The sequence below is a fragment of the Oncorhynchus nerka genome, linkage group LG10, assembly GCF_034236695.1.
Source record: "Oncorhynchus nerka isolate Pitt River linkage group LG10, Oner_Uvic_2.0, whole genome shotgun sequence".
Classification (NCBI taxonomy): Eukaryota; Metazoa; Chordata; class Actinopteri; order Salmoniformes; family Salmonidae; genus Oncorhynchus; species Oncorhynchus nerka.
This window is the reverse complement of record NC_088405.1, coordinates 17127955-17154223: the sequence shown is the minus strand read 5'-3', so window position 1 is coordinate 17154223 and position 26269 is coordinate 17127955. Positions and strand designations below refer to the sequence as shown.

At 44.7% G+C, this 26269-nt stretch overlaps 1 protein-coding gene across 3 annotated transcripts in view; it reads left to right on the top strand.

Annotated features, from left to right (window-relative positions):
- The window catches only part of LOC115134959 (methylcytosine dioxygenase tet3-B-like), a 99776-nt gene that overhangs the window by 18509 nt on the left and 54998 nt on the right, over positions 1 to 26269 (top strand). The window contains exons 1-2 of one of the 3 annotated variants that reach the window (XM_065023086.1): positions 21342 to 21793; positions 22242 to 22292. The exons of 1 other annotated variant lie outside the window; for it this stretch is intronic. In XM_065023086.1, the coding sequence (XP_064879158.1) occupies positions 21752 to 21793; positions 22242 to 22292 (93 nt within the window). In that variant the 5' untranslated portion in view covers positions 21342 to 21751. Of the gene's footprint in view, positions 1 to 21341; positions 21794 to 22241; positions 22293 to 26269 lie in introns of those variants that run through there. One more of the 3 variants, XM_029669080.2, reaches the window with a different exon arrangement.

Below are 26269 nucleotides of genomic sequence, written 5' to 3'. Positions count from 1 at the left end.
TGCTAGAGGGAGCAGTGGAGCAGGACTGGGACTCTGGAGGCTAGAGGGAACAGGACTAGGACTGGAGGCTAGAGGGGGCAGTGGAGCAGGACTGGGACTCTGGAGGCTAGAGGGAACAGGACTGGGCCTCTGAAGACTAGAGGGAACAGGACTGAGCCTCTGGAGTCTAGAGGGAACAGTACTGGGCCTCTGGAGGCTAGAGGGAACAGGACTGGGCCTCTGGAGACTAGAGGGAACATGACTGGGCCTCTGGAGGCTAGAGGGAACAGGACGGGGCCTCTGGAGGCTAGAGGGAGCAAGGCCTCTGAAGACTAGAGGGAACAGGACGGGGCCTCTGGAGGCTAGAGGGAGCAAGGCCTCTGAAGACTAGAAGGAACAGGACTGGGCCTCTGGAGGCTAGAGGGAGCAAGACCTCTGAAGACGAGAGGGAACAGGACTGGGCCTCTGGAGGCTAGAGGGAGCAAGGCCTCTGAAGACTAGAGGGAACAGGACTGGGCCTCTGGAGGCTAGAGGGAGCAGGACTGGGCCTCTGGAGGCTAGAGGGAGCAGGACTGGGCCTCTGAAGACTAGAGGGAACAGGACTGGGCCTCTGGAGGCTAGAGGGCACAGGACTGGGCCTCTGGAAGCTAGAGGGAACAGGACTGGGCCTCTGAAGACTAGAGGGAGCAGGACTGGGCCTCTGGAGGCTAGAGGGGGCAGTGGAGCAGGACTGGGACTCTGGAGCCTAGAGGGGGCAGTGGAGCAGGACTGGAGGCTAGAGGGGGCAGTGGAGCAGGACTGGGACTGGAGGCTAGAGGGGGCAGTGGAGCAGGACTGGGACTCTGGAGGCTAGAGGGGCAGTGGAGCAGGACTGGGACTGGAGGCTAGAGGGGGCAGTGGAGCAGGACTGGGACTGGAGGCTAGAGGGGACAGTGGAGCAGGACTGGGCCTCTGGAGGCTAGAGGGGGCAGTGGAGCAGGAATGGGACTGGAGGCTAGAGGGGACAGTGGAGCAGGACTGGGACTCTGGAGGCTAGAGGGGGTGGAGCAGGACTGGGACCAGAGGCTAGAGGGGGCAGTGGAGCAGGACTGGGACTGGAGGCTAGAGGGGGCAGTGGAGCAGGACTGGGACTCTGGAGGCTAGAGGGGGCAGTGGAGCAGGACTGGGACTGGAGGCTAGAGGGCAGTGGAGCAGGACTGGGACTGGAGGCTAGAGGGGCAGTGGAGCAGGACTGGGACTCTGGAGGCTAGAGGGGGCAGTGGAGCAGGACTGGGACTGGAGGCTAGAGGGGGCAGTGGAGCAGGACTGGGACTCTGGAGGCTAGAGGGGGCAGTGGAGCAGGACTGGGACTGGAAGCTAGAGCGGGCAGTGGAGCAGGACTGGGACTCTGGAGGCTAGAGGGGCAGTGGAGCAGGACTGGGACTGGAGGTTAGAGGGGGCAGTGGAGCAGGACTGGGACTGGAGGCTAGAGGGCAGTGGAGCAGGACTGGGACTCTGGAGGCTAGAGGGGGCAGTGGAGCAGGACTGGGACTGGAGACTAGAGGGGGCAGTGGAGCAGGACTGGGACTGGAGGCTAGAGGGGGCAGTGGAGCAGGACTGGGACTGGAGGCTAGAGGGGACAGTGGAGCAGGACTGGGACTCTGGAGGCTAGAGGGGACAGTGGAGCAGGACTGGGACTGGAGGCTAGAGGGCAGTGGAGCAGGACTGGGACTCTGGAGGCTAGAGGGGGCAGTGGAGCAGGAATGGGACTGGAGGCTAGAGGGGACCCGTGGAGCAGGACTGGGACTGGAGGCTAGAGGGCAGTGGAGCAGGACTGGGACTCTGGAGGCTAGAGGGGGCAGTGGAGCAGGACTGGGACTGGAGGCTAGAGGGGGCAGTGGAGCAGGACTGGGACTCTGGAGGCTAGAGGGAGTAGTGGAGCAGGACTGGGACTGGAGGCTAGAGGGCAGTGAAGCAGGACTGGGACTCTGGAGGCTAGAGGGGGCAGTGGAGCAGGACTGGGACTCTGGAGGCTAGAGGGGGCAGTGGAGCAGGACTGGGACTGGAGGTTAGAGGGGACAGTGGAGCAGGACTGGGACTGGAGGCTTAGAGGGGGCAGTGGAGCAGGACTGGGCCTCTGGAGGCTAGAGGGGGCAGTGGAGCAGGACTGGGACTGGAGGCTAGAGGGGGCAGTGGAGCAGGACTGGGACTCTGGAGGCTAGAGGGGGCAGTGGAGCAGGACTGGGACTCTGGAGGCTAGAGGGGGCAGTGGAGCAGGACTGGGACTCTGGAGGCTAGAGGGGGCAGTGGAGCAGGACTGGAGGCTAGAGGGGGCAGTGGAGCAGGACTGGGACTGAAGGCTAGAGGGGACAGTGGAGCAGGACTGGGACTGGAGGCTAGAGGGGGCAGTGGAGCAGGACTGGGACTGGAGGCTAGAGGGGGCAGTGGAGCAGGACTGGGCCTCTGGAGGCTAGAGGGGGCAGTGGAGCAGGACTGGGACTGGAGGCTAGAGGGGACAGTGGAGCAGGACTGGGACTCTGGAGGCTAAAGGGGGCATTGGTCACTCTTTATCTGGCAAGATTAGTTTACTGATGAGTAGTAGTGACTCTTAAGTTCTGGGTGAGACAACAGAGCAGTGCAGGCAGGAATGTAGTGGATGGTAAGCACCGTTTACTCACCTTTTTATTTTGTTCATGACCGTTTACCCACTTATTATTGCGTTCCCAGTGTTGATCAACACTCAGAACACTAATATTCTTGATCTAAGTTCTAATCGCCCCTGCCTCTCTGCGAACGAGTGGAATCATGATTCAGGTATGCTCGTTATGTTCGCATGCTAACTTGCTGGCTAGTAGGATGTAGTTAGAAGCTGAAGTTAAACGGAACCTGACCTCAGCAGGAGCAGTTGACTGAAATGAATTAAACTAGCTATAATCTTAACAAAAGATAGGCTACTATAAGTTCCCATAACAAAATAACTTTGCTTTATAAAGAGAGAGAAACCAATCAAAAAGGTTAGTAGTACAGTGGTTCCCAAACTTGGGGTCGGGGACCCTTGTGAGGTCCCCTGGAATTGAAATAGGGTCCCCTGAGAGAATCCTCAATCTTATCGAACATATTAATAACTTGTTTCTCTTTAAATGGGTATAGAAAACAACATTTTAGAGTCAACAAAGGCCTTTTACACTGTTAGAATGCACTTTCATGTCAATATGTGTTGGGACAGCCAGTGGGACTTAAAATTGAGTGAAATACAAAGACAATTTAAATATAAAGACAATTTAATATTATTGTCAAATATATAAAATATCTATTTTTAAAACTGCTTTACAGAGAGTAGTGAGACAGATAGGGGTGTGGCAGACAGTGTGAGGCCGAGGCAGGCTGTGAGGCCGAGGCAGGCTGTGAGGCCGAGGCAGGCTGTGAGGCCGGGGCAGGCTGTGAGGCCGAGGCAGGCTGTGAGGCCGGGGCAGGCTGTGAGGCCGGGGCAGGCTGTGAGGCCGAGGCAGGCTGTGAGGCCGGGGCAGGCTGTGAGGCCGAGGCAGGCTGTGAGGCCGAGGCAGGCTGTGAGGTCGAGGCAGGCTGTGAGGCCGGGGCAGGCTGTGAGGCCGAGGCAGGCTGTGAGGCCGAGGCAGGCTGTGAGGCCGGGGCAGGCTGCAATGCAGGAGGCTGAGGAAACACACAGAATCTGAGAGAGGAACCAAGCAGAGAGAGAAGGTTAGTAGTATAGTGGTTCCCAAACTTGAGGTCCCCTGAGAGAATCTGTAATCTTATCAAACACATCAATAACTTGTTTCTCTTCAAATGGGTATAGAAATCAAGATTTTCAACTAAGGGCCTTTTACACTGGTGCACTTTAGCACCTAACAATACAGAAAACGGAATTGCAATGCAGCTCACATGAGATACCATGAACATGATTAAAAATATTTTTCTGGACTTTTCTAGTGTCCAGTCCAAATTAACATCCCCACAGCATGATGCTGCCACCACCATGCTTCACCGTAGGGATGGTGCCAGGTTTCCTCTAGACGTGACGCTTGGCATTTAGGCCAAAGTGTTCAATCTTGGTTTCATCAGACCAGAGAATCTTGTTTCTCATGGTTTGAGTCCTTTAGGTGCCTTTTGGCAAACTCCAAGCGGTTTGTCATGTGCCTTTTTACTGAGGGGTGGCTTCCGTCTGGCTACTCTACCATAAAGGCCTCATTGGCTTGGTTTTTGCTCTGACATGCACTGTCAGCTGTGAGACCTTATATAGAAATCCTGTCCAATCAATTGAATTTACCACAGGTGGACTAAAATCAAGTTGTGGAAACGTCTCAAGGATGGTCAATGGGATGTGTGTATCCTAGGGGCGGCAGGTAGCCTAGTGGTTAGATCATTGAACTAGTAACCGAAAGGTTGCAAGATCGAATACCCGACCTGACAAGGTAAAAATCTGTTGTTCTGCCCCTGAACAAGGCAGTTAACCCACTGTTCCTAGGCCATCATTGAAAATAAGAATTTGTTCTTAACTGACTTGCCTAGTTAAATAAAGGTAATAAAAATGTTTACAAAAAAATGGAAACAGGAGCTCAATTGTGAGTCTCATAGCCAAGGGTCTGAATACCTATGTAAATAAGGGTGTTTCTGTTTTTTGCAAAAAAATCTAAAACCTGTTTTGTCTATATCATTATGGGGTATTGTGTGTAGATTTTAGAATATGCTGTAATGTAAAAAATTTGTAAAAGGTCATGGGGTCTGAATACTTTCCGGCACTGTATTTGTGTCTGTGAGTAAATGAAAGAAAATCCAACAGCTTCAAACCGCTCTTCGGTCTCTGAATACACAGTGCCACTGAGTGGCTTACTGCATATGAGTGTGCTTCTGGTGCTCTCAGATACTGTGTGACAGACAGAGAGACCCTCAGTGGTGTGACGGTCCATGTGCCTATCTAGAGATCTCAGGACCCAGAGCAGTAAGTTAAATGTCTATAGATAATATCTTCAGAGATTCCCTTCATGAACAGAAATAGAGAGAGTGTTTACTTTGTAATTCATTGGTTTGCAGCTGTGCTACATTCACATGCCGCGTTTCAGTTTTTATTTTGAGTGTCCTTCAAAGGACTATACTGTGTATAGAATGTTGTTCCCATTGACAAAACTGGTACAAAGGAACACTGACTGGTCGGACCAATAGGCTGGTCTGAATGGTCTTTGGAGTAGGATCAATAGGCTGGTCTGAATAGTCTGTGGAGTAGGATCAATAGGCTGGTCTGACTGGTCTGTGGAGTAGGATCAATAGGCTGGTATGAATAGTCTGTGGAGTAGGATCAATAGGCTGGTCTGACTGGTCTGTGGAGTAGGATCAATAGGCTGGTCTGTGGAGTAGGATCAATAGGCTGGTCTGACTGGTCTGTGGAGTAGGATCAATAGGCTGGTCTGACTGGTCTGTGGAGTAGGATCAATAGGCTGGTCTGAATGGTCTGTGGAGTAGGATCAATAGGCTGGTCTGACTGGTCTGTGGAGTAGGATCAATAGGCTGGTCTGAATGGTCTGTGGAGTAGGATCAATAGGCTGGTCTGACTGGTCTGTGGAGTAGGGTCAATAGGCTGGTCTGACTGGTCTGTGGAGTAGGATTAATAGGCTGGTCTGACTGGTCTGTGGAGTAGGATCAGTAGGCTGGTCTGACTGGTCTGTGGAGTAGGATCAATAGGCTGGTCTGACTGGTCTGTGGAGTAGGATCAATAGGCTGGTCTTGGAGTGTGAGTACAGTTACATTTCTGTATGTGTGTGCGTCCATGTACATGTGTGTGTGTGTGTGTGTGTGGGAGAGAGAGGAAGAGGGATGGGATTATGTTGGACAGAGATTTTTAAACATCGTTTGGAATGTAGGTCAGTGTTCTGTTACGTCTGTCCTATTACAGATAGACAGTCTGCATGGCAGGGCCAGGTCAAACAGAGAGACAGAGAGAGAGAGAGAGAGTGGGAGGGAGGAACAGAAAGACAAAGTAAACGAGAGAAAGAGAGAGAGAGGGGTTGGAGAGAGAGAGAGGGAGGGGTTGGAGGGAGAGAGAGAGAGAGAGAGAGGGAGGGGGGGTGGAGGGAGAGAGAGCAAGGGAGGGAGAGGGAGGTAAGGGAGAGGTAGGGAGGTAGGTAGGGAGGAAGGATGATGTGTGTGTTTGATTATATTCCAAACCAGGACAGGCTAAACAGGTGTAGTCACGTTAGTGGCTCTGTTCAATCTGGATTGCTGAAGCGATTGAGCAGACATATGCAGTGTTTACCCTGAATGCGGTCTCCGCTAACGTGGGAACATTGCCTTTACATTTCAATCACACTGTAATGCTGAACTTCCACGATACGGATTGAATAGAGCCCTACGTGGAGTAACCACACAACCCATAATTGTGTGTGTGTGTGTGTGTGTGTGTGTGCGTGCGTGCGTGCGCGCGCGCGTGTGGTTGAGTGAGTGAGTGAGTGAGTGAGTGAGTGAGTGAGTGAGTGAGTGAGTGAGTGAGTGAGTGAGTGAGTGAGTGAGTGAGTGAGTGAGTGAGTGAGTGAGTGAGTGAGAGTGTGTGAGTGAGTGAGTGTGAGTGAGTGAGTGAGTGGGGTGGGTGGGTGGGTGGGTGAGTGAGTGAGTGAGTGAGTGAGTGAGTGAGTGAGTGAGTGAGTGAGTGAGTGAGTGAGTGAGTGAGTGAGTGAGTGAGTGAGTGAGTGAGTGAGTGAGTGGGTGAGCGTGTGTGTGAGTGTAAATAGCTGAATGTCACTGGGCAGACTAGTCTTGATAATCCAGCCTCCACACCCAGGTAATGAAAGGCCAGTATCACCGTCCCAACTGTCAAACATGTACAGATGTAGGATCTTAAATTGATCACCCTGTAGCAGGACAACTTTCCTGCAATGCGGGAAATGTACAACTTGTAGTGTATTTGAGGTAAAAAATAAAATAAAATGTACACTTTGACATTTCTGACTTGATCAACCCCTACAAAAATGTCCATTAATTATACTCCACATAATAATTCACATTTCCTTTTGCTGCAGGATTATTTTCCTGCTGTAGCAAACTGGCTCAAATTAAGATCAAACATCTGTAGCCTTATCAAAATGGTAGATTTGAAAGTAATATTTTTTCTGTTCAACAGCAATTGCATAGTAATGTCAAATCATAAAAACACACTATCAACTTGTTGTAACTTGCTTAGGGTTTAGTGGTCTGCACAGTACTGTGGAATTTTGCATTTATATGGTCAATTAATTTTAACAATAATAAACTCAGCAAAAAAACACTGTTTCCCATGCTTGTTCAATGAACCATAAACAATTAATGAACATGCACCTGTGAAACGGTCGTTAAGACGCTTAGACGGTAGGCAATTAAGGTTACAGTTATGAAAACTTAAGACACTAAAGAGGCCTTTCTACTGACTCTGGAAAACACCAAGAGAAAGATCCCCAGTGTCCCTGCTCATCTGTGTGAACATGCCTTAGGCATGCTGCAAGGAGGCATGAGGACTGCAGATGTGGCCAGGGCAATAAATTGCAATGTCCGTACTGTGAGACGTCTAAGACAGCGCTACAGGGAGACAGGACGGACAGCTGATCGTCCTCGTAGTGGCAGACCACGTGTAACAACACCTGCACAGGATCGGTACATGCAAACATAACACCTGCGGGACAGGTACAGGATGGCAACAATAACAGCCCGAGTTACACCAGGAACGCACAATTCCTCCATCAGTGGTCAGACTGTCCACAATAGGCTGAGAGAGGCTGGACTGAGGACTTATAGGCCTGTTGTAATGCAGGTCCTCACCAGACATCACCTGCAACAACATCGTTTATGGGCACAAATCCACCGTCGCTGGACCAGACAGGACTGGCAAAAAGTGTTCTTTGCTGAAGAGTTGCGGTTTTGTCTCATCATGGGTGATGGTTGGATTAGCGTTTATCATTGAAGGAATGAGCGTTACACCGAGGCCTGTACTCTGGAGCGGGATCAATTTGGAGGGTGAGGGTCCGTCATGGTCTGGGGCGGTGTGTCACAGCATCATCGGACTGAGCTTGGTGTCATTGCAGGCAATCTCCACGCTGTGAGTTACAAGGAAGACATCCTCCTACCTCATGTGATACCCTTCCTGCAGGCTCATCCCGACATGACCCTCCAGCATGACAATGCCACCAGCCATACTGCTCGTTCTGTGTGTGATTTCCTGCAAGACAGGAATGTCAGTGTCCTGCCATGGCTAGCGAAGAGCCCGGATCTCAATCCCATTGAGCACGTCTGGGAACTGTTGGATCGGAGGGTGAGGGCTAAGGCCATTCCCCCCATAAATGTCAGGGGAACTTGCAGGTTTCTTGGTGGAAGAGTGGGGTAACATCTCGCAGCAAGAACTGGCAAATCTGGTGCAGTCCATGAGGAGATGCACTGCAGTACTTAACGCAGCTGGTGGCCACACCAGATACTGACTGTTACTTTTGACTTTTTGACTCCCCCCCTTTGTTCAGACACATTATTCAATTTCTGTTAGTCACATGTCTGTGGAACTTGTTCAGTTTATGTCTCAGTTGTTGAATCTTGTTATGCTCATACAAATATTTACACATGTTAAGTTTGCTGGACATTAAGGCAGTTGACAGTGAGAGGACCTTTCTTTTTTTGCTGAGTTTAGAATGTTGTAAGATATGTAGTCCTGTTTTTTAAAGCACTGACAATGCTTTGCTTGAATCATTAGTAGTAACAGCTAGTAGTAACAGCTAGTAATAACAGCTAGTAGGAACAGCTAGTAGTAACGTCAGCAGTAGTAACAGCTGATAGTAACAGCTAATAGTAATCCCTAGTAGTAACAGCTAGTAGTAACAGCTAGTAGTAACGGCAGCAGTAGTAACAGCTGATAGTAACAGCTAATAGTAATCCCTAGTAGTAACAGCTAGTAGTAACAGCTAGTAGTAACAGCTAGTAGTAACAGCTAGTAGGAACAGCTAGTAGTAACAGCTAGTAGGAAAAGCTAGTAGTAACGGCAGCAGTAGTAACAGCTGATAGTAACAGCTAATAGTAACCCCTAGTAGTAACAGCTAGTAGTAACAGCCAGTAGTAACACCTAGCAGTAACATCTAGTAGTAACAGCTAGTAGTAACAGCTAGTAGTAACACTAAATAGTAACAGCTAGTAGTAACACCTAATAGTAACAGCTAGCAGTAACAGCTAGCAGTAACACCTAATAGTAACAGCTAGCAGTAACAGCTAGCATTAACACCTAATAGTAACAGCTAGTAGTAACAGCTAGTAGTAACACCTAATAGTAACAGCTAGTAGAACCACCTAATAGTAACAGCTAGCAGTAACACCTAATAGTAACAGCTAGTAGTAACAGCTAGTAGTAACACCTAATAGTAACAGATAGTAGAAACACCTAATAGTAACAGCTAGCAGTAACAGATAGTAGAAACACCTAATAGTAACAGCTAGCAGTAACAGCTAGCAGTAACACCTAATAGTAACAGCTAGTAGTAACATATAGTAGAAACACCTAATAGTAACAGCTAGCAGTAACAGCTAGCAGTAACACCTAATAGTAACAGCTAGCAGTAACAGCTAGTAGTAACAGCTAGCAGTAACAGCTAGTAGTAACAGATAGTAGAAACACCTAATAGTAACAGCTAGCAGTAACAGCTAGCAGTAACACCTAATAGTAACAGCTAGCAGTAACACCTAGTGGTAACAGCTAGCAGTAACACCTAGTAGTAACAGCTAGTGGTAACCCCTAGTAGTAACAGCTAGTGGTAACCCCTAGTAGTAACAGCTAGTGGTAACCCCTAGTAGTAACAGCTAGCAGTAACAGGTAGTAGTAACAGATAGTAGAAACACCTAATAGTAACAGCTAGCAGTAACAGCTAGCAGTAACACCTAGTAGTAACAGCTATTAGTAACAGCTAGCAGTAACCCCTAGTAGTAACGGCTAGTAGGAACAGCTAACAGTAACCCCTAATAGTAACGGCTAGTAGGAACAGCTAGTAGTAACAGCTAGCAGTAACCCCTAGTAGTAACAGCTAGTAGTAACAGCTAGTAGGAACAGCTAGCAGTAACCCCTAGTAGTAACGGCTAGTAGGAACAGCTAACAGTAACCCCTAATAGTAACGGCTAGTAGGAACAGCTAGTAGTAACAGCTAGCAGTAACCCTTAGTAGTAACAGCTAGTAGTAACAGCTAGTAGGAACAGCTAGCAGTAACCCCTAGTAGTAACAGCTAGTAGGAACAGCTAGCAGTAACAGCAGCAGTAGTGGAGCTGCAGCTCTTGGTTTTGCTCCAAAAATAAACTCTGGGATGTTCAGGTCAGGAAATTTTGTTTTTATTTCATTTGGTGGTGATTTGGCTCCCATCCATCTTCCATTACAGGAGATTTATCTGCCTCTACACTGAGCCAGGTTTAATGTGTAGGTTTAAATACAGCTAGAGAGCTTGGTAATGTAACCATTAAGGGTGAAAGAAACAGAAATGACCTTAGATCAGTGGCAGGTTGGTGTTTTCATCCAATCTGTGTTAATTTGCATGGCCAGCTAGGCTCCACATGTAAGATGAGCCAACGGCCTGTGCCCGCTTTGGTAGCATGGTTTCTGTGCCAGGCAGTCTATATAATGATCTAGGGCTAGGCAATGGGAGGTTCAACTAGTTGTATGTACTGCAGTGGTGGCTGGTGGCACTACATGGGGAAGACGGGCTCATAGTAATGGCTGGAACGGAATGAATTGAATGGTCTCAAACACATCAAACACTTGGTTTAAATGTGTTTGATACCATTCCATTCACTCCAATCCATCCATTATTATGAGCCGTTCTCCCCTCACCAGCCTCCTCTGATGTGGAGGGAGTAATAGTTTGGAACACTTGAACCAAGTCTAATGTAATTTTGTAATTTGTCATTTTTATTAGGAGCCCCATTAGCTAACGCTGTAACGCTAGCTAATCTTTCTGGGGTCCAACACCAATTAACAAGATATTACTAACAACCACAATCAAGACTTCACAAACATTCAACAAGTAGACAATACAGATAATTAAGATACCTGATGTACTGTAATCATACCCATGACGGTGGTAATAATCATGTGTCACGCCCTGACCTTAGAGAGACGTTTTATTTCTCTATTTGGTTAGGTCAGGGTGTGATTTGGGGTGGGCATTCTATGTTGTCTATATCTTTGTTTTTGGCCGAGTATGGTTCCCAATCAGAGGCAGTTGTCTATCGTTGTCTCTGATTGTGGATCATACTTAGGCAGCCCTTTTTCCCACTTTCTGTTGTGGGATCTTGTTTTTGTTAGTTGCTGGTTTAGCTCTACATTACTTTACGTGTCGGTTATCTTTCTTGTTTTTTTGGTGTTCATTTAATAAATTCAAAATGTACGCCTACCACGCTGCACCTTGGTCTCATTCCGACGACAGCCGTAACATCATGTGAAATCCCTCTCTTATATTTCCCTCATTTAGTTTTAATTTACAATTTGTCCACTTGTTTGATTGGGGCTCAAATTTGTTTCTCTTGGGGCTCAAAATTGTTTCTCTTTGCAATCAACTGGAAGTCATTCGGAATAAGCCCAAAACTGTGAGCTAGGTAAGTTTCTAAGTTGAACTTTCATTCCCTCAAAAGTCCAGGCTACTTTACATCTGTGTGTGTGTGTGTGTGTGTGTGTGCGTGTGTGTGCGTGTGTGTGCGTGTGTGTGCGTGTGTGTGTGTGTGTGTGTGTGTGTGTGTGTGTGTGTGTGTGCGTGCGTGAGCGTGGGTGGGTGGGTGGGTGCATGAGTTTATGTGAGTGTGTTCTGAGCGGTTCTGTGCAAATGTTTTTAGTCACGGGGGAAGCTTTGAAGCCGTGCTTGATTTGCCTTGGTGAATAGAAATGAGAAATTGTCCCTTTGCCCCAAAATACAAAACTCCACTCTGATTCAAACCATCAAACGATAGCCATCTGGAAACAGACAGGGGCAGTTCAAGCATCAGACTCACAGATAAAGTTAAGAATATGTAAATCTCCCTTCATAATCTTTTCCGTTGCTTGCTATCCATTAATGGGATCGTTATCCTCGTGAGGCCCCCTATTGAGTTAGGCTACGTGTTAGTGAAATAAAATAAAATCTGGGATCTAGCTATCTCTACTGTTATATATCCCTTCTCTCTCTCTTTCCCATGTCTGATCTCTCCTCTGTGTACACAGTGTGTGTGTGTGTGTGTGTGTGTGTGTGTGTGTGTATGTGTGTGTGTGTGTGTGTGTCTGCCTTCCTGTGTCCGTGCATGTGTTTGTGTTTGCCAGCACTCAGGCCTCTCTTTCCCTGACTCAGCATGTTAGATTTACGCAAGCTTGAGGCAAGCTGCTTCCTGTGAGAGGGAGGTGGGCCCCCAGGCTGCGGTATACACACAGGCAGGCAGGGACCGGTGTGTGTGTGTGTGTGTGTGTGTGTGTGTGTCTGTGTGTGTGTGGAGATTGATTTACTATGAAGCTCTCACATATCTGTGGTGTGTGTGGTAATTTGTATGTGCTTTCAGGCATCAGTGTGTGTGTGTGTGTGTGTGTGTGTGTGTGTGTGTGTGTGTGTGTGTGTGTGTGTGTGTGCGTGTGCTTGCATCTACATTGACAGTAATTGATGGAGCACTCACCTTGCTTCTCTCATCTCAGGGTGAGCTAATGTACCATCCATCCAGGGTCTCTGATACCCACTAGAGAGTTATAGAGCAGAGACAGACTTGTGAGCTAATGTACCATCCAGCCAGGTTCTCTGATACCCACTAGAGAGTTAGAGAGGAGAGACTGAGACTTGTGAGCTAATGTACCATCCAGACAGGGTCTCTGGTACCCACTAGAGAGTTAGAGAGGAGAGACTGAGACTTGTGAGCTAATGTACCATCCAGCCAGGGTCTCTGATACCCACTAGAGAGTTAGAGAGGAGAGACTGAGACTTGTGAGCTAATGTACCATCCAGCCAGGGTCTCTGATACCCACTAGAGAGTTATAGAGCAGAGACAGACTTGTGAGCTAATGTACCATCCAGCCAGGGTCTCTGATACCCACTAGAGAGTTAGAGAGGAGAGACTGAGACTTGTGAGCTAATGTACCATCCAGCCAGGGTCTCTGGTACCCACTAGAGAGTTAGAGAGGAGAGACTGAGACTTGTGAGCTAATGCACCATCCAGCCAGGGTCTCTGATACCCACTAGAGAGTTAGAGAGGAGAGACTGAGACTTGTGAGCTAATGCACCATCCAGCCAGGGTCTCTGATACCCACTAGAGAGTTATAGAGGAGAGACTGAGACTTGTGAGCTAATGTACCATCCAGCCAGGGTCTCTGATACCCACTAGAGAGTTAGAGAGGAGAGACTGAGACTTGTGAGCTAATGCACCATCCAGCCAGGGTCTCTGATACCCACTAGAGAGTTATAGAGGAGAGACTGAGACTTGTGAGCTAATGTACCATCCAGCCAGGGTCTCTGATACCCACTAGAGAGTTAGAGAGGAGAGACTGAGACTTGTGAGCTAATGCACCATCCAGCCAGGGTCTCTGATACCCACTAGAGAGTTAGAGAGGAGAGACTGAGACTTGTGAGCTAATGCACCATCCAGCCAGGGTCTCTGATACCCACTAGAGAGTTAGAGAGGAGAGACTGAGACTTGTGAGCTAATGTACCATCCAGCCAGGGTCTCTGATACCCACTAGAGAGTTAGAGAGGAGAGACTGAGACTTGTGAGCTAATGTACCATCCAGCCAGGGTCTCTGATACCCACTAGAGAGTTAGAGAGGAGAGACTGAGACTTGTGAGCTAATGTACCATCCAGCCAGGGTCTCTGATACCCACTAGAGAGTTAGAGAGGAGAGACTGAGACTTGTGAGCTAATGCACCACAGGTGGACTCCAATCAATTTTAGAAGCGTCTCAATGATGATCAATGGAAACAGGATGCACCTATGCTCAATTTCGAGTCTCATAGCACAGGGTCTGAATACCTATATAAATAATGTATTTCTGTTTTTTATTTTTAATAAATGTACAAACATTTCTAAAAACCTGTTTGAGCTTTGCCATTATGGGGTATTGTGTGTAGATTGATGAGATAATAAAAGGATTTAATCTATTTTAGAATAAGGCTGTAATGTAACAAAATGTGGGGAAAGTCTAGGGGTCTGAATACTTTCCAAATACACTGTATTATGTCAATGGAAATGTTGTCGCGCTGCCTCTCCTTCAACTTTCATTAATGAGAATAGGGGAAGAGAGCCTGAGACATGTCCAGCTTTGCTATAATGAATGGATCAATTAATCAATAAATAAGCAATCCACCAATTAATGGCACTTTTCACAAATGACTCAGCATGTGTCTGCAAATGTGCATTTATGGTGTAATCTGTCCGTAGAGTGTGTGTAGGTTGTTAAGGCGTCAGCATGGTTCAGTTCAGCTGGTGGCTAGCTGAACTCGGCTAGGTGAATAAAAGACATTCGCTTGAAAAACGAGAAAGAAGCAGCAGTAGTACTGTTTGTACGTTTTGAGATGCCGTAGCCAGGATACAGTTCCTCAAAATAGTCAGAATTAATCTAAGACAACTCAAGAAATCTGTAATTAATTTTGACATTTTTAACGATGAGATCCTAGTCGCTCAAATTTACATCTAACTAAGATGTTTGGTGCAACTTGCATGAAAACTTGCATCAAAACCCTTTGAAGTCCAAAATGAACAAAAACGTCACAAAATCTCAGCATAATATATGCACTTTTCCAAACTGTTTCGACTGGGAAGGATGACATGAGTAACAACTAACCTACTCAGCCAACACATCTGAGAGAGAGAGAAAGAGAAACAGAGAGCCAAGTTTATTAGACAGACAGAAACCCAGGGAGAGGGTTTGGCTGTGACTAGGTCTTTTTCCCACTGTAACGTTTCAGTTGAATTCTGTAGTTACTATGTAGTATGATCTGTCCCAAGGACGTTCTGTAGTTACTATGTAGTATGATCTGTCCCAAGGACGTTCTGTAGTTACTATGTAGTATGATCTGTCCCAAGGACGTTCTGTAGTTACTATGTAGTATGATCTGTCCCAAGGACGTTCTGTAGTTATTATGTAGTATGATCTGTCCCAAGGACGTTCTGTAGTTACTATGTAGTATGATCTGTCCCACGGACGTTCTGTAGTTACTATGTAGTATGATCTGTCCCACGGACGTTCTGTAGTTATTATGTAGTATGATCTGTCCCAAGGACGTTCTGTAGTTACTATGTAGTATGATCTGTCCCACGGACATTCTGTAGTTATTATGTAGTATGATCTGTCCCACGGACATTCTGTAGTTACTATGTAGTATGATCTGTCCCAAGGACGTTCTGTAGTTATTATGTAGTATGATCTGTCCCAAGGACGTTCTGTAGTTACTATGTAGTATGATCTGTCCCACGGACGTTCTGTAGTTACTATGTAGTATGATCTGTCCCACGGACGTTCTGTAGTTACTATGTAGTATGATCTGTCCCAAGGACGTTCTGTAGTTACTATGTAGTATGATCTGTCCCAAGGACGTTCTGTAGTTACTATGTAGTATGATCTGTCCCACGGACGTTCTGTAGTTACTATGTAGTATGATCTGTCCCACGGACGTTCTGTAGTTACTATGTAGTATGATCTGTCCCAAGGACGTTCTGTAGTTACTATGTAGTATGATCTGTCCCAAGGACGTTCTGTAGTTACTATGTAGTATGATCTGTCCCAAGGACGTTCTGTAGTTACTATGTAGTATGATCTGTCCCAAGGACGTTCTGTATAAGCCAATGTCTTGTGTTCATCCTCTACATGGCTTTTCTGCCTCAATGCCTTTCGTGCAGAATTAAGGCCTTCACTTTTCCTCACGCCTGGTGTCTCAGGGTTAATTTGCAGTTTTAGGGTGCGTGTGTGTGCGTGTGTGTGTGTTCGTGTGTGTGTGTGTGCGTGCGTGCGTGTGTGTGTGTGTGTGTGTGTGTGTGTGTGTGTGTAGTAGTAGTTAAAGTCGTCCATACCCTCAAAGGCTTCAGACTTTATGAAATCGATCTTCAGCTGTAGGCTACATGTCATTGTGACTGTAAAGATCTGAGTGTTGGTGAGAAAGCATTAGGCTATATGTTGTAGTGGTAACCAGTCCAACCCGTTGCAGATGATCTGATTTGGGCTTGTGCTGGCTGGTGTTGTCAGAAGGTTTTGCATTGTGTAACTAGTAAGATCCATGGAGAAAATGACTGTTAGTGTAACCAGATGGCAGTTGATAGGTGTGTGTGTGATGCATAGTAAACGTGACTAGAAAACAACATGACCTGTTTTGAACACACACAGTCGGTCACTGACCTAAATAGACAAACCTGTCCAACTACCTCAGACTGCTCTGATTAGTCACCCCCCACCCCCCCCACACACACACACTCTCTCTCTCTCTCTCTCTCTCTCTCTCTCTCTCTCTCTCTCTCACTAACTTTCTCTCTTTCACTCTCTCTCTCTCCCCCTCTCTTTCTCTCCCTCTCTCTCGCTCCCTCTCTCTCTCCCTCTCTTTCTCTCTCTCTCTCTCTTTCTATCTTTCTCTCTCTCTCTCTGTCACAATCTACCTATAGCACTAGCTCTGTAATCAGTAATTGAGTCCAGACTTCAATTTAGCCTTGTCTGCATCTAGACTCTCCTCTTCTGTGAAATGTTACACCTCTCCTAACCTGCCTCAAAAACCGGATGTAGTTCAAGGTAATTGTACAACTGTACTATAACTATTTTTATTTTCCTCTGCACCTAGATGAAGTAAACAGCGTATTATAAAACATATTTTAATGTTATTGTATGGACTGTTAAAGTAGAATTATGATTCTTATGAAAATGAGAACAGTAGTCTATTAAACACTGACATATCGTAGTTGTACTTGCGATGTTGTCCTTTTAATTCATTGGTTTACCCATCACGAGAAGTATCCGTGTGTGTTTGTTTGTGGTTGGCATGCTGCCTGTTGCTAGCGGCTGTTATGAATACACTGATCAGCTGTTGTCTTAGTACCTGAGCTACGCCACACACACATACAAACACACACACACAACACACACGGGGTTGGCTGGCTGAGGTGTCAGAGTGGTAGAGGGAGGCTGCCTGAGTTTGTTCCCCTGTCCTGGTATGGCCTCCGACACCACATGGTCGTCTTTAGAGAGGAGAGAGGCCAACACCACATGGTCGTCTTTAGAGAGGAGAGAGGCCGACACCACATGGTCGTCTTTAGAGAGGAGAGAGGCCGACACCACATGGTCGTCTTTAGAGAGGAGAGAGGCCGACACCACATGGTCGTCTTTAGAGAGGAGAGAGGCCGACACCACATGGTCGTCTTTAGAGAGGAGAGAGGCCGACACCACATGGTCGTCTTTAGAGAGGAGAGAGGCCGACACCACATGGTCGTCTTTAGAGAGGAGAGAGGGAGGATAGAAGGGGCTGAGAAAGTGAGGGGAAAGGAAGAGAAGTTTCTGGGAGAGAGTGAAAGAGAGAAAAGGGGGTGAAAGAGAGAAAAGGGGAGGATCTGAGTGAGAGAGAAACATATGTTTCCCATGCCAATAAAGCCCTTTAAATTGAAATTGAACTTGAAAAGAAGAGAGAGATGGATAGAAATGAGAGAGATTGCTTTGGCAATGTAAACATGTTTCCAATGCCAATAAAACCCTTTGAATTGAATTGAGAGAGAGAGAGAGAGAGAGAGAGAGAGAGAGAGAAAGAGAGAGAGAGAGAGACAGTGGCGGAATACCTGACCACTGTGACTGACCCAAACTTAAGGAAAACTGTATATGTACAGACTCAGTGAGCATAGCCTTGCTATTGAGAAAGGCCGCCGTAGGCAGACCTGGCTCTCAAGAGAAGACAGGTTATGTGCACACTGCCCACAAAATGAGGTGGAAACAGAGCTGCACTTCCTAACCTTCAGCCAAATGTATGACCATATTAGATTACACAGATCCACGAAGAATTCAAAAACAAACCCAATTTTGATAAACTCCCATATCTATTGGGTGAAATACCACATTGTGCCATCACAGCAGCAAGATTTGTGACCTGTTGCCACAAGAAAAGGGCAACCAGTGAAGAACAAACACCATTGTAAATACAACCCATATTTATGTTTATTTATTTTCCCTTTTGTACTTTAACTATTTGCACATCTCTACAACACTGTATAAAGACATAATATGACATTTGAAATGTCTTTATTCTTTTGGAACTTCTATAAATACAAATCGCTTTCTTTACGTGATAACTTTTTGTCTTTTTCTTGTCTTCAAATCCCTGCCAAAAGTCAGGTGACCTAAGCGCTTCCCAATATGGAGTTGCAGGTAATGTTTGTGCATATCTCTCCTATGTGCAAACCATTATGGCAGTCATTTTACTTAAGGCCCTCGATTTACAAATACAAATCAAAAGGTGTTTGTTTGTGGATAGGGAATTGCATTTGTGGATTGGTGATTTACATTTGTGGATTGGAGATTTACATTTGTGGATTGGAGATTTACATTTGTGGATTGGTGATTTACATTTGTGGATTGGTGATTTACATTTGTGGATTGGTGATTTACATTTGAGGATTGGTGATTTACATTTGTGGATTGGAGATTTACATTTGTGGATTGGAGATTTACATTTGTGGATTGAGGATTTACATTTGTGGATTGGTGATTTACATTTGTGGATTGGTGATTTACATTTGTGGATTGGTGATTTACATTTGTGGAAAGTGATTTACATTTGTGTATTGGTGATTTACATTTGAGGATTGGTGATTTACATTTGTGGAAAGGGATTTACATTTGTGTATTGGTGATTTACATTTGTGGAAAGTGATTTACATTTGTGGAAAGTGATTTACATTTGTGGAAAGTGATTTACATTTGTGGATTGGTGATTTACATTTGAGGATTGGTGATTTACATTTGTGGAAAGGGATTTACATTTGTGGAAAGTGATTTACATTTGTGGATTGGTGATTTACATTTGTGGAAAGTGATTTACATTTGTGTATTGGTGATTTACATTTGAGGATTGGTGATTTACATTTGTGGAAAGTGATTTACATTTGTGGATTGGTGATTTACATTTGTGGAAAGGGATTTACATTTGTGTATTGGTGATTTACATTTGTGGAAAGTGATTTACATTTGTGGAAAGTGATTTACATTTGTGGATTGGTGATTTACATTTGAGGATTGGTGATTTACATTTGTGGAAAGGGATTTACATTTGTGTATTGGTGATTTACATTTGTGGAAAGTGATTTACATTTGTGTATTGGTGATTTACATTTGTGGAAAGTGATTTACATTTGTGGAAAGTGATTTACATTTGTGGATTGGTGATTTACATTTGTGGAAAGTGATTTACATTTGTGGAAAGTGATTTACATTTGAGGATTGGTGATTTACATTTGTGGATTGGTGATTTACATTTGTGAATTGGTGATTTACATTTGTGAATTGGTGATTTACATTTGTGGATTGGTGATTTACATTTGTGAATACGTGTGGCATAATATTGATCCCATATAGGCCCTATATGTGCCACTAATCCTGTAGACCAGGAAGTAGAGAGTTGCAGGAGCTGAACCACAGTGTGCTGCTGCTACACTTCTAGAAATGAAGTCAACCACCTGACTGTCTTTGGCGTTTCACACTGCTGGGTCATGTTCTTTATGATATGCAACAGAAAACACATGAAAACATTTTGCAATGGAAAACAAAAATGAGGGCTCATTGTACAAGTGCAGCTTGTCCCTACTTGTTTCAGTCCGTTTTCCTCCGTATGGTGTCTAATGAACACGAACAAGCATGAAAAGTGTGTTATGGTTTAGGGTGGATTAGATTATGTCATGTTATAGTTTAGGGTGGATTAGATTCTGTCATGTTATGGTTTAGGGTGGATTAGATTATGTCATGTTATGGTTTAGGGTGGATTAGATTCTGTCATGTTATGGTTTAGGGTGGATTAGATTCTGTCATGTTATGGTTTAGGGTGGATTAGATTCTGTCATGTTATGGTTTAGGGTGGATTAGATTCTGTCATGTTATGGTTTAGGGTGGATTAGATTCTGTCATGTTATGGTTTAGGGTGGATTAGATTCTGTCATGTTATGGTTTAGGGTGGATTAGATTCTGTCATGTTATGGTTTAGGGTGGATTAGATTATGTCATGATATGGTTTAGGGTGGATTAGATTCTGTCATGTTATAGTTTAGGGTGGATTAGATTATGTCATGTTATGGTTTAGGGTGGATTAGATTCTGTCATGTTATAGTTTAGGGTGGATTAGATTCTGTCATGTTATGGTTTAGGGTGGATTAGATTATGTCATGATATGGTTTAGGGTGGATTAGATTATGTCATGTTATAGTTTAGGGTGGATTAGATTCTGTCATGTTATAGTTTAGGGTGGATTAGATTCTGTCATGTTATGTTTTAGGGTGGATTAGATTCTGTCATGTTATGTTTTAGGGTGGATTAGATTCTGTCATGTTATGGTTTAGGGTGGATTAGATTCTGTCATGTTATGGTTTAGGGTGGATTAGATTATGTCATGATATGGTTTAGGGTGGATTAGATTATGTCATGTTATAGTTTAGGGTGGATTAGATTCTGTCATGTTATAGTTTAGGGTGGATTAGATTCTGTCATGTTATGTTTTAGGGTGGATTAGATTCTGTCATGTTATGGTTTAGGGTGGATTAGATTCTGTCATGTTATGGTTTAGGGTGGATTAGATTATGTCATGTTATGGTTTAGGGTCGATTCTGTCATGTTTTGTGTATATTGGTTGGAGAAGTAACAGTTTAGAGAAATCACAGCCAGAAAACACAGTTTAGATCATTTGAATTATTTTTTTTTAACAAAGACGCTTTCTCACAGCTTTATGACAGAGTTGATAAAAAGCAAGCATAAGGAGACAACAGAGGCTAGGACAAGTGTTTGCAGTTTGAACTGATATCAGGTGACTTGGAGGAATCGTTGGAGCTGTGACTGATGCTAGACAGACAGGGGTGTGTGCTTTGCATTACAGTCAGGGTTCATTAAGATGCAAAACAATTCATCCAGGGATATGTACTGGTCTCTCATGCGATGTCATCTCAGGGTAATTAGATTTTCTGTCTAACGTTGATCCTTTCCACCACCATATGAATAGAATAGAATACATGCATTAGGCCTCATTTAATGAATAAACTATTCCATCATGTTGTATTAGCCATTTACAAACAGCTCTTTAAATAACTTGTTTACTACACCCAGTGTGTGAATGGCATTTAAAGGGTTATTATCACAGCCAGACCCAGCTCAGAACTGTCTGTCCTCAGCTCCAGTCCGATGCGTGTGGATAGGCCGGTCCACAGTTTGCGTGTTTCTCCATGTGTAGGGGCTAGGGTAAAAGCCTACATAGCAGCTTCTTTGTTTAGGAGGGACTAGGCATGGGAGATCATTTACAAGCCGCTAACGCCCTCACCCCATTGGCTGACGGGGCTCAGTCTGCGTCTGCGAGAGGCATGCAGTGTGAGCGTGTGTCTGTGTGTGTCTGTGTGTGTGTGTGTCTGTGTGTGTATGTCTGTGTGTGTCTGTGTGCGTCTGCGGCAGCAGCAACTGTTCTCGACACAGCGTCTGTCTTGCAGGCAGGCAGGCAGCCTCTCTCTGCTCTGGCGATGGTAGTAGAGAGCTCAGCTCTCCTCTCAGAGACTGATGTAGTAGTAGTCAGCTATACTTCTATCTAGAGGCTGAGGGGAGCAAAGCAAATCAAGATGGCCACCGGTACCTTGTAGGAATATAATGCTACCCAAACTGGAGGCTCAGTCTCTGAGGACAGACAAGGTAAAGCTGCCTGAGCCGTTAGCCCTGGAGTCTATTGTCTAGCTCCAGACAGATAGTGATACAGTACAGTAGCCTAGCAGGAGACGAGCCCTGGCTGTTGGGCTGCTGGTTTCAGGATGCCAGGATACAAACAATGTACTGTATGAAAGGTGCTTTACAGTGGAATGTATTATTATTATGATGACTATCTCTGCTGTTTAGCTGTGTTTTGTGTACTGTGTTTGTATTTGGAAACAGTTTCAGGATACAACTATTAGAATACAAACATTGTATGAATTTGATACAAGTAGAGTTGATTGTTATTATTACTATTTGTGTTGGGCTGTGCAACCTCTAAATCACAAACGACGTGTGTGTGTGTGTGTGTGTGTGTGTGTGTGTGTGTTGTGTGTATATCTGTGTGTATATCTGTGTGTGTGTGTTGTGTGGGGTGGGGTTGTGTTTCCAGGTGGGGTGCAAGGACGTGGCCAAACCAGCATTAAAGAAACCAGTTTCCACGGTAACAGACACCCTTCTCTTTTTTTAGCCATGGTAGTGCAAGGGTCCTTCTGTGTCCTTCTTTCTTTCTCTCTCATTTCTTTTACAGTCATGTGTCTGCACCTGCTGTTCCTCAGAGAGAGGGGAGAAATAGAGTGTTGGTAGTCATTAACAGGCTAGACTCACTACTAGAAGTAGTAATAGTAGTAGTAGTAGTAGTAGTAGTAGTAGTAGTAGTAGTTGTTGTTGTTTTTGTTGTAGCAGCAGCTGTAGTAGTAGTAGTAGAAGTAGTAGTAGTAGTAGTTGTAGTAGTAGTAGTAGTAGCAGTAGTAGTAGTAGTAGCAGTAGTAGTAGTAGTAGTAGTTGTTGTTGTTTTTGTTGTAGTAGTAGTAGTAGTAGCAGTAGTAGTAGTGGTAGTAGTAGTTGTTGTTGTTTTTGTTGTAGCAGCAGCTGTAGTAGTAGTAGAAGTAGTAGTAGTTGTAGTAGTAGCAGTAGTAGTAGTAGTAGTAGTAGTAGCAGTAGTAGTAGTAGTAGTAGTAGTTGTTGTTTTTGTTGTAGTAGTAGCAGTAGTAGTAGTAGTAGTAGTTGTTGTTGTTTTTGTTGTAGCAGCAGCTGTAGTAGTAGAAGTAGTAGTAGTTGTAGTAGTAGTAGTAGTAGCAGTAGTAGTAGTAGTAGCAGTAGTAGTAGTAGTTGTTGTTGTTTTTGTTGTAGTAGTAGTAGTAGCAGTAGTAGTAGTAGTTGTTGTTGTTTTTGTTGTAGTAGTAGTAGTAGCAGTAGTAGTAGTAGTAGTTGTTGTTGTTTTTGTTGTAGTAGTAGTAGTAGCAGTAGTAGTAGTAGTAGCAGTAGTAGTAGTTGTTGTTGTTTTTGTTGTAGTAGTAGCAGCAGCTGTAGTAGTAATAGTAGTTGTTGTTGTAGTTGTTGTAGTAGTTGTTTTAGTAGTAGTAGTTGTTGTTGTTGTAGTAGTTGTTGTTTTAGTAGTAGTAGTTATTGTAGTTGTAGTAGTTGTTGTTGTAGTAGTAGGTGTTGTTGATGTAGTAGCAGCAGCATCAGCTGTAGTAGTTGTAGTTGTAGTAGTAGTAGTTGTTGTTGTAGTAGTAGTTGTTGTTGTTGTTGTTGATGTAGTAGTAGTAGTTGTTGTTGTTGATGTAGTAGCAGTAGCAGTAGTAGTAGTAGTAGTAGCAGAAGCAGTAGTAGTAGTAGTAATAGTAGTAGCAGTAGTAGTAGTAGCAGCAATAGCAGTAGTAGTAGTTGTAGTAGTAGCATAAGCAGTAGTAGTATTAGTAATAGCAGTAGTAGTTGTAGTAGTAGTCTTTGTGTGAACCTGTTTGATTCTGTTTTAGCCTGATTGGCTGGGAGAAGGATTATTATTAGTAGCTGCAGTGTTTGTTGTAGTTATAGTATTATTAGTAGTTGCAATGTTTGTTGTAGTTATAGTATTTATTAGTAGCTGCAGTGTTTGTTGTAGTTATAGTATTATTAGTAGTTGCAGTGTTTGTTGTAGTTATAGTATTATTAGTAGTTGCAATGTTTGTTGTAGTTATAGTATTATTAGTAGTTGCAGTGTTTGTTGTAGTTATAGTATTATTTATTAGTAGCTGCAGTGTTTGTTGTAGTTATAGTATTATTAGTAGTTGCAGTGTTTGTTGTAGTTATAGTATTATTAGTAGTTGCAGTGTTTGTTGTAGTTATAGTATTATTAGTAGTTGCAGTGTTTGTTGTAGTTATAGTATTATTAGTAGTTGCAGTGTTTGTTGTAGTTATAGTATTATTAGTAGTTGCAGTGTTTGTTGTAGTTATAGTATTTGTGCTTCGCTCTGTTTAGTCGGTGTGTGTGACTCTTTGAAGTTGCGTTCAGCGAGGAGACTGAGAGGAAGGCTGCGCTCTATGAATGAAAAGAATACTACGTACAGAACTTCAGAGAAACACAGACACACACACACACACACACACACAGACACACACACACAGACACACACACACACACAGACACACACACACACACACACACAGACACACACACACACACACAGACACACATACACACAGACACACACACACACACACACACACACACACACACACACACACAGCCCAGGAAGGAAGCCTGTTTTTTATGTCTTATCGTAAGCGCAGCACACCGTGGGACAGTTTTAGTAAGACTGTAGTCAGTCTGGTTTTGAAGATGTTTTTGAGGATTATCAGAGCTGAAAGCAGCCTAAGAGCTACTTTATCAGGAATGACTTTTAAAATACTTTCAAATAAGTCATGCACTCTCCCTCTGTTGAGAAATTACTCATGATTTCAGGAGAAAGTACTGACAGTATTGACAGTAGAAGCACCTGTTTGCTGTCTGACATTCAACGAGGATGTGAGAACGTAGAGTGTAGATTCTAATGTCCCTTCTTTTCAGAGGTGCATTGGGGTGAGGCACGTCGTTAGGATGTGTCTAATATTTTGGTGAGATGCAGACACTTTTTTTCTCTTCTGTTTGGGGATGCTAGGGATAGATTCTCACTGTGTGGAGCTGTGTGGGTTTATGTATTTGTGTGTGTGCATGTTTGTGTGTGTGTGTGTGTGTGTGTGTGTGTGTGTGTGTGTGTGTGTGTGTGTGTATGTGTGTCTGTGTGTCTGTGTCTGTGTGTGTGTGTGTGTGTGTGTGTGTGTGTGTGTGTGTGTGTGTGTGTGTGTGTGTGTGTGTGTGTGTGTGTTTGTTAGGGATGCATTGTCCCTCGGTTGAAACCTCCTTGGAAACCCTTGTCATCTGAGAGGGTCGTTAAGAGTCAGAGAGCAATCACAGTCCTGTTGCAAGGACAGGAGTCACAACGTGTGTGTGTCTGTGTGTATCAAAGTTTAGAGAGCCTTTCAGAGTCAGTGAGGCAGACAACAAGCACAGAACAAAGCAACAGTCCACCCCATATAGACAGACAGACAGATGGGTGGGCGGGCAGAAAGACAGATAGGAAGACACTTCTCTCTCTCTCTCTCTCTCTCTCTCTCTCTCCCTTTCTATCTCTCTCTCCCCCCTCTCTCTCTCAATAGTAGCTCACTCCCACATGTTATGTGATGTCTCTCTCTCTCTCCCCCTCCTTCCTTCCTTCCCTACCTCCCTCCCTCTTTATCTTTCTCTCTCTCTCTCTCTCACTCTTTATCTCTCTCTCTCTTCTGATTTCAGCAGCAGCCAAGATGTTGCCTCAGCCTCCTCTCCCACCGTCAGCAGCAGCTGCAGCTGTATGTTCTTAGTAGTAAGGGAGGGTCACGAGACGAGGAGAGGAGGGGTGTTGTTCTGAATACTATATGACTGTAAATAGAATAGTGGTTATACTATATGCATTGGGAGGTTCATTACGCAATAAGGCCAGAGGAGGTGTGGTATATGGCCAATATACCACGGCTAAGGGATGTTCTTACGTGCGACGCAACGCAGAGAGACTGGACACAGCTAGGTATATTGACCATATATCACAAACCCTGTTGTAGGGTTTGTAAGGTTGTTGAGTACAATCAACCATATGCTTTTCAGGTAAGGGTATCCTTTCACCATTGGATAGGCAAGTCTGGTTTTGCACAGGAACAGAGATGTGATGATGATGTGTGCTAAAGCTATGCCAGAAACAGCAGCAACACACACCCTAGTGTGTCTTATTGGCCCAATCAATCCCCTAGACTCTACAGCAGTGTTTCTCAACTCCTGTTTGCATTTTTGTTCCAGCCTTGTACTAAAACACCTAATTCAACTTATTAAACTAGGGTTGAGTCAGTTGTGTTACTAGTGGGTGAGAACAAGGATGTGACCTAGACCAGAGGACTGGTGGCAGCTGTCCTTTCTCACTGTAGACCTGGAGTTTATCAAACAGAGTGAGCATGCTGGGTAGTGTAGTCTATAAAGAGTGTATAAACGGTGAGTTAAATGGCAGTTCAGATGAGGTAATCAAGTAGCGTACATCCACCCACCTCCTGGCTCTCTGTAGTTAGAACACTTCATTAGCTTTACATAAAACA